A 7,737-nucleotide genomic window follows, 5' to 3' on the forward strand; every position below is an offset into this window, starting at 1 on the left:
ATCCGATTTCATCCCTTACCAATATAGCTCACTTGCTAGTCTTTTATATGTTCTTAGGAACCCGGAGTGTCCTCCTACTACTGAGTCATGAAAAGTGTTTAACATGACTGGAATTAGGGATGAAGCTTTTGAGATTACCAGTCTATTTTTGTAATGCAGGTGGCCATTCTTCAATGTAAATTTACTGGTTTGAGCTTCGTCTTCTTTGCTTAAATTGGCTATTACCTTCTTTAGCTTCTCATCTTTTTCTACTTGTTCCTTTATGACTTGCAAGTCCACAAAATATGCTGCTGATATGCTGTTTAATTGTATGTCGGGAGGTTTTCTTCATAAGGCACCGACTGCCTTATTTTCTAAGCCCGGTTTGTAAACCACTTCAAACGAATATCCCAGTAGTTTAGATAGCCATTTTTGATATTGTGGTTGGATGACCCTCTGTTCCAGCAAGAATTTTAGTGATTTCTGATCTGTTTTTACTACGAACTTTGCCCCAAGTAGGTATGGTCTCCATCTTTGTACGGATAGTACAACAGCCATCAACTCGCGTTCATATATAGGTCGGGCTCTATCTCTCATGGATAGTGTATGGCTATAGAAGGCAATGGGTCTCTTTGACTGGATTAACACGGCTCCCACTCCAAAACCGGATGCATCTGTTTCTATTTCAAACGGAAGTTCAAAGTTGGGTAAGGCCAATGTTGGTAGAGACATCATTGCATATTTCAACTTTAGAAATGATTCTTCAGATTCTTCATTCCATTTGAACCCTCCCTTTTTGAGGAGTTGAGTTAATGGGGCCGCTATTGACCCATAATGTTGGACAAATCTCCTATAGTAGCCTATTAATCCAAGGAATCCCCGGACTTCTCTTATGTTTGTTGGGCATGGCCAATCCGCAACTGCTTTGATTTTTTCAGAATCTACTTCTACTCCTTCTCCGATATGATGTGCCCCAAGTACTCTATCTTCTTCTGGCAAAGTTACACTTTTTTTATTGGTAAATAGGGTATGTTTTCTCAATGCGAGGAAGACCTTTTCAATATGCTCTACGTGGTCTTTCTTATTCTTGCTGTAGATCAGGATATCATCGAAGAAGACCAAAACAAATTTTCTCAAAAATGGTCTAAAAATGTTGTTCATCAAGGCTTGAAAAGTGGCGGGGGCGTTGGTTAATCCAAACGGCATAACAAGGAACTCGTAGTGGCCTTCATGAGTGCGAAAAGCCGTCTTTGGAATATCCTTGTCAACCATTCTTATTTGATGATATCCTGACTTGAGGTCTATTTTTTAGAACATCGTTGCGCCATTTAGCTCATCAAATAGTTCTTCAGCCACTGGTGTTGGGAACTTGTCTGGAATTGTAGTGTTATTTACTGCCCGATAATTGACACAGAAACGCCAGCTGCCATCTTTCTTCTTAACCAACAGTACTGGGCTTGAAAAGGGGCTATTGCTTGGCCTGATAATGCCTGAAGTTAGCATTTCCTCTACCAATCTTTCCATTTCCGTTTTTTTGTTGAAACCCATATTTATAGGGTCTAACGTTTATTGGGTTAGTCCCTTCTTTGAGATGTATTTGATGTTCAATTCCTCTTCTTGGTGGGAGCTTTTCCGGCCAGTCAAACACATCTCCAAACTGTTTCAGTATGTTTTGCAGGGATTCATCTTCAATGGTTGCAATTGCTGTATCGGCCTGTTCATTTTCTTTATGAACTTGTATTGCTCTACATTCGATCAAAAATTCTTCATCTTGATCAAGCCAAGTTTTGAACATACTTTTGAGACTGATTCGTGATATAGTAAGGCTAGGGTCTCCTTTTATTGAGATCTGTTTCCCTTCGTTAGGAAACGTAAGTGTAAAGTTTTTCCAATCAACCACTGTTACTCCAAGTGAATGAAGCCATTGCATACCCAGCACAACATCAACCCCTCCGAGTTCTAACGGTAGAAATTCTTCCTTCACCTTCCAATTCGTTAGTTGAATTTCTACATTTTCACACACTCCTTTACCTTGTACCGCTGTTCCGGATCCTAGTATAACACCATAGTGGGCAGTTTCCTTGATCGACAATTGTAGTGATTCTACTAATTTTTTGGAAATAAAATTGTGAGTGGCCCCACAATCTATGAGAATGATCACCTCTCTCTCTTGAAGCTTTCCTTTAACTTTCATTGTGCCAGGATCGTTCAATCCAACAACAGAGTTTAGGGATAATTCTGCAAAAGTCTTCTGCTCTTCTTCTACTTGCAGTAGTGCTAGTGTTTTTTCTTCGGTAGTATTTTCTTCAATTATCTCATATTCTTCGCCTTCTTTTATCACAACAAACATCTTCAACTCGCGTAGTTCCTTCATTTTGCATTTATGATCAGCTGAGTATTTTTCGTTGCATCTAAAACAGAGTCCTTTTTCTTTTCGAGCTTGGAATTCTGCGTCGGGCAATCTTCTTGAGTTGGTGTCTTTACGGATTTCGGCATTATTAGAGCTCCTCATAGTGATGGTTCGCATTGGGAAGGTGGTATTCGCTTTGTTATCGCTGATAGTGTTTGTCGTTCCTCTGCTACTTGTTGTATTTTGCGGAAGGTATTTCCCGCCCGCGAAGCTATTCAAATTGGCTTCGTTTCGTATGATCTCTCTGTTCTCAACCAATTGCGCGATTTCCATCATTTCGGCCAATCCTTTTGGTCGACAAAGTATCACCTCTGCTCTTATCCATGGGAACAAGCCATTCATGAAAGTGTCTTCGACAACAGGATCCGGGACATCACTCAATGGCGCGACGAGTTTATCGAACAAGTTCCGGTACTCATCGACTATAGTTTCTTGTTTAACTCGTAAGAATTTTCCTAATACCGTTCCATCTCTACTCGATCTGAATCTTACTAATAATCTTTCCTTCAGGTTTGACCAGCTGATGAATTTCTCCCTTTCTTCTTGAGATCGGTACCAATTTAAGGCAGGGCCGTCGAAACTAATCGTGGAAACAAGCATTTTCTCAGAATCGAAAAGTTTATGGATCTGAAATTACCTTTCAGCGCGGAAGAGCCATGAGTCTGGGTCTTCTCCGGCGAACACGGGCATTTCAACTTTCTTGAATTTATTCCGGTCTGCTGCAGCTTCTTCGGTCTCTGTTTTTCCTTCGTTTCAGTCGTCGGAGTTACTTCGACCCCATACGGCCGATTTGCTGGAGGTTGCTTCCTTTTCTTTTCCTTTATTCGTCACAGACATGTGCACATTAGGTTCTTTGTTGCGTTCACCGGTTGTGGTACGATCCTTGGCAATAGTTTCCATTATCATCAACAGCATCTGCTCTTGTTTGTCCGACTGGGCTCGCATCGTCTGCATATTCTTCGCAATATCGTTCAGGCTTAATTCGATGATCGGCATCTTCCCGAGTTCTTTCTTCATCAGTGCTATTTCTTGATCGATTACTTCGAGTCTTTCTTCAATCCTAGTTTGTACCATTTTATTGGATCACGGCTCTGATACCAATTTGATAGGACTCCGTTCAAGTATATCGAAATTGTACTTTTCTATTTATTTCAGTAATAAGGAACACACAGAATTGATTCCTGTTACAATCTATTGATCTTGCTTCTCAAGATTCAAGTACAGATTCTCTCTAAGATTTTCATATCTTTCTTCCATCTATGAGCATCTATTTATACACAAAGTTTACTCACTTAACAAACACATGAATTACAGTATGTAATTCACCCCACTCACCAGAGAGCCCAGTTACTGAATGAATTTTCTCCTCTCTTCTAACTACTTATAATCCTCTCGTGGTCCCCCCTTACCGTAACTAACTCTAACCGAACAATATTCTCTATTTTTCTTATTAGTTTTTATTTCCATCTTTCTTCCTCCTTTCATACTGATGGATAATTGAAGGTCTAACATAATCGTGGTCCTAGACTTGATTAACACAAAACATAAAACCAAGCTTAAATTTAAGTACAGAAGTTTTTTACGCTTTAGAAAAAAAAGAAAATTGAAACGAAGCATTAAATTTATCCAGGGCTTCGTCGCAATGGCTAATACATACTGCTTAGACTTTGTAAACAGAAGTCTCAAAATTCTTTCAAATATTAAATAAAGCAATCGATCCATAACAGAAACCTAAATAACAAAAAACATTGTAACATTCAGCAGAATAAAACAACTCTGAAAAAACCAAACTGTAAGTCTAAGAGATACAAAACACAAAAGGTCCTCCTACTATTATCTCTAACATACAGATTAATCAAACAAGCTGAAACCCATGTCGTCATCGGACTCCTCAGCTGGCTCTTCCTTCTTCTCCTCAACAGCTGCAGCAGCTTCTGGGGCAGACCCAGAATCAGCAGCAGACACGGCAACAGCAACAGCAAACTTACTAGGATCCTGTACAAGTACAAGAGAAGCCATTGGGAATTTTGTCAGCCGCAATAGCCAAAGCAAGCTTTTAAAAGATAAATGTAACAATAATATAACCCAACCAAGGGAACAGGGCACATACCGCAAGATACTCTTTAACCTTCTCAGCCTCGGGGAAGGAATAGTCAGTAGCAACTGCAACAGCAAGAAGGTTTTTGTATGCATTGATGAGCATGTGTGGTGCAGCAGCCAGAGTTGGGTATGAAATGGCCAATGAAAGGGATGTAACCATGGAAACACCCAATGCAAACTTCTCAAGGAGATCATCCTCGGTCAGATCAAGCACCTGAGGGCTAAAGACTGATCCATTGTCATAAACAGAGAGGACAACAAGACCATACGAGAATGGCCTGATTCCTAGCTTGGCAAGGAGAGCAGCCTCAGAAGATCCAACCTTATCACCCTTTTTAATGAGCTCCACGGGAGTGATAATTTCGACAGTACCCTTGTTAATCTTGGTTGGAATATTAAGAACCTGCAAGGAGAAGAATTCAAAAACTCAGATCACATTCATGGAAAAGGGTTGCTACTTTATAATCAAATTTACAAACCTGGAAGAAAGAGGTCTGAGATGGATCAAGCCCAGTGTTGCCTGGTGGGACGATGACATCAATTGGAGCAACCAAACCAACACGAGCAGGGGCTCCAACCTGCAATTTTAGAAAACATAAGAACAAAAGAAAATGGATCGTCATGAAAACACATGTGAAAACACGTCCTAAAACCAGCCCAAAACACATGTGACATGAATGCTTTTCAAAAAAACAATAACCATAATTAAAGCTACACGAACAAGCTAAGAAAACCCACAGACAAAACAGAAGCACGTGGTAAACTTCAATACTAGAACGTGTCCACGATTCCTAAATGCCTAAATCCAAGATCTACATAAATGTTTAAGCAATACTGGTAACTAATAATGGCCTCAAGTCCAAGATCCAGGAATACATAGACGAGAAACATACACACAGCCAAAGTGACACATGTTGGTAAAAGAACAGTTTTAAATTCATGCTCAAAATTATTAATCTGTATCATATAGTCAAATATTTATTATGCTTAACAAATGTTAAGTGACTAACTAATTGAACTCATATTGACTTTGTACAGCCAGTAAACATACCTATTGTGCTACATGATGAACAAATGTGTGTGTCCATGCGAACAATTGGTGTGAAATATTCATTATTTATCCATCATTCAACACTATTCAACAGAACTCAACAGCAATAACGTTTAAGCTTGAAGGTGTGAAATATTCGTTACAATAGTCGCTATAATTCAACACTAAACATAATGATGCTAAAAATTTCATATTTATAGTGGCCTCGTGATATTATGCCATTAAAGTATCACCCATATAGAAAATTTAGAGAGAGACCAATTTAAACAACAAAAAGAACAGCATAAAGTGAACTACAAACCTTGTATTTGGCCACCTCTTCACTGACTTCCTTCAAATCACCCTTGGTGAAGATCAAACCAACATTGCCCTGTTACAACCAAATACACGTACAATGTCAAAATCTCCATATGTGAAGAGAATTAGCAGATAGGAACTTTAAAAATAATCATAATAACACAGATATGGAAATTCAAATCAAAATATAAGACCCGAAAACTTCACTTACCACAAGAAGGGGAAGAAGGTTGAGGTAAGCCTTGTTACCAGTCTGCTCAGAGTGGATCCTCACAGAGCGCTTCATCATGGTGTTTTTCCCCATGAGCACAATGGAATCACCACGGAGACCCTTCCTAATGTTCTGGAGCTGGTTGGATCCAACATTGTCAGCGGCCACAACCAAGACCTGGCTATACTCATCGAGAAGCTGGCAGAGCTTGGAGTCGTAAGCAACCTTCTTTTCAGCCTTGGTGGGTTTGATAGCCATTGAAATGGGTAAAATTCTAAGATACAACAAAAAAGGAGGTTACAGAAGAAAGAAAAAAAGCAAAACTGAGGGCCAAGACGAAGCTGGATGCTCTGCCAAGGCGGACAGCGAAGCTATGCCGTCTCTTTAACCTCTGTGTAATGCTAAGAAGGGTTTTTTAGGGTTTTGGACAACTCCTGGGGAGCTTAAAAGACTGGTAGAAGATGAAAATGGCCGCTGGTTTGCTTTATATACGTAATTTGAGGGTCAGGGTTTCGATTTAACCTAGATCTGACGGTTAATGTTCATTGTTGATTTGATGGGTTGGATCTTCTGAGGTACCAACGTTTAATGGGCTTTTTGAATTTGCACAATAGCCCACCAGTTCTGGCTTATAACTAAAAGCCCATTTAGATATCAATTCGGGGAATCCGCGTAAATAGCATATACGAAGAAAAATAGCAAACTATCAAAGATAATGTAGTAATTAATTATTACGATAAATATTAAGAAATAAACGAAAAAGAATTTCAAATATTCAATTTTTTACGAACATCGTATCAATCCATTCCTAAAATCATGTCAAATATAATGCAAATAATTATCATAAATTAGTTAAGTTTAAATTTAAAATTCAATCCCTCCCTAAAATCATGTCAAATATAATGCAATAATTATTATTTTCTAAATTATTTAAAATTCAATCCCTCCCGAAAATTTGAAGGATATTGATTTGAGGAAATAACGGAGGAAAGAACCAACATCATTTTTTATTTTCTAAATTATTTACCAAGAAAACACATATAATAAATTAAGTTTACATTCTCTTAATTTTAACATTTTATTTTCTAAATTATTTATGAAAAATCATTAATTTTGTCTTCCTAATATTAGATTCCTAAGATTATGTCATATACATCTTATTCCTTCGCCCTAGTTTACCATATTTTCTTAATACCCGACCGCTACATCAAACTAAAACGCGAGGGCTACAGAAAACGCATTGCAGAGTAAAAAGAAAAACAAATATCCATTATTGAACCCATAGAGTTCGTATAATATATGAAACAATAATTTAATTTAATATATATCCCTCATATATAGAATCTAACAGATTTTGGAGTACTCAATAAACGTGTTCCCTTTGAATTCTTTTGATGGCTTTACAACGAGTGAAGACTGTATTCGATGGTAGATGGATTAATCATCCCGATATATTGACTATTGCGTCATTGATGTATATGTTCCAGTTTCATCGTCGTTTCAAGAATTTGTAAACTGCATCCAACTTAGATTTTTTCCAACTTCAGAACTTTCTGTCTCTCGGTTAACCATTTACTAGATTGGTTGCAACTATTCGAACCTCATTTGAATTGTGGATGATAAGGATGTGTCTTGGATTACGTTAGTCATGTCGAAATTCATCGACAATGACTTACTTGTTGTCGTTGA

General features: G+C 38.2%; 1 protein-coding gene across 2 annotated transcripts; it reads right to left on the reverse strand.

Moving 5' to 3' along the window:
- Positions 1 to 4,055: 4,055 nt before the first annotated feature.
- On the reverse strand, positions 4,056 to 6,576 carry LOC103501429 (60S acidic ribosomal protein P0). Of its 2 annotated transcripts, none has more exons than XM_008465001.2 (5): positions 6,049 to 6,576; positions 5,842 to 5,910; positions 4,969 to 5,067; positions 4,500 to 4,892; positions 4,056 to 4,384 (listed from the first exon to the last, which is right to left on the reverse strand). In XM_008465001.2, the coding sequence occupies exons 1-5, from the start codon at positions 6,304 to 6,306 to the stop codon at positions 4,241 to 4,243; spliced, it is 963 nt and encodes a 320-aa protein (XP_008463223.1). In that variant the 5' UTR covers positions 6,307 to 6,576; the 3' UTR covers positions 4,056 to 4,240. The 2 variants fall into 2 exon arrangements, with proteins under 2 accessions (XP_008463223.1, XP_050946480.1); XM_051090523.1 differs by having other exon boundaries at positions 6,052 to 6,522.
- Between the last annotated feature and the right edge of the window lie 1,161 nt (positions 6,577 to 7,737).

This window comes from Cucumis melo, chromosome 10 (genome assembly GCF_025177605.1).
Source record: "Cucumis melo cultivar AY chromosome 10, USDA_Cmelo_AY_1.0, whole genome shotgun sequence".
NCBI lineage: Eukaryota > Viridiplantae > Streptophyta > Magnoliopsida > Cucurbitales > Cucurbitaceae > Cucumis > Cucumis melo.

Excerpts from the sequence above, each read along its gene's own strand:
- LOC103501429 (XM_008465001.2), bottom strand. The coding sequence starts at position 6,306 with ATGGCTATCAAACCCACCAAGGCTGAAAAGAAGGTTGCTTACGACTCC. Across the intron at positions 5,911-6,048 it reads ACCTTCTTCCCCTTCTTGTG|GGCAATGTTGGTTTGATCTT; the intron begins GTAAGTGAAGTT and ends TGGTTGTAACAG. Across the intron at positions 5,068-5,841 it reads AAGAGGTGGCCAAATACAAG|GTTGGAGCCCCTGCTCGTGT; the intron begins GTTTGTAGTTCA and ends CTAAAATTGCAG.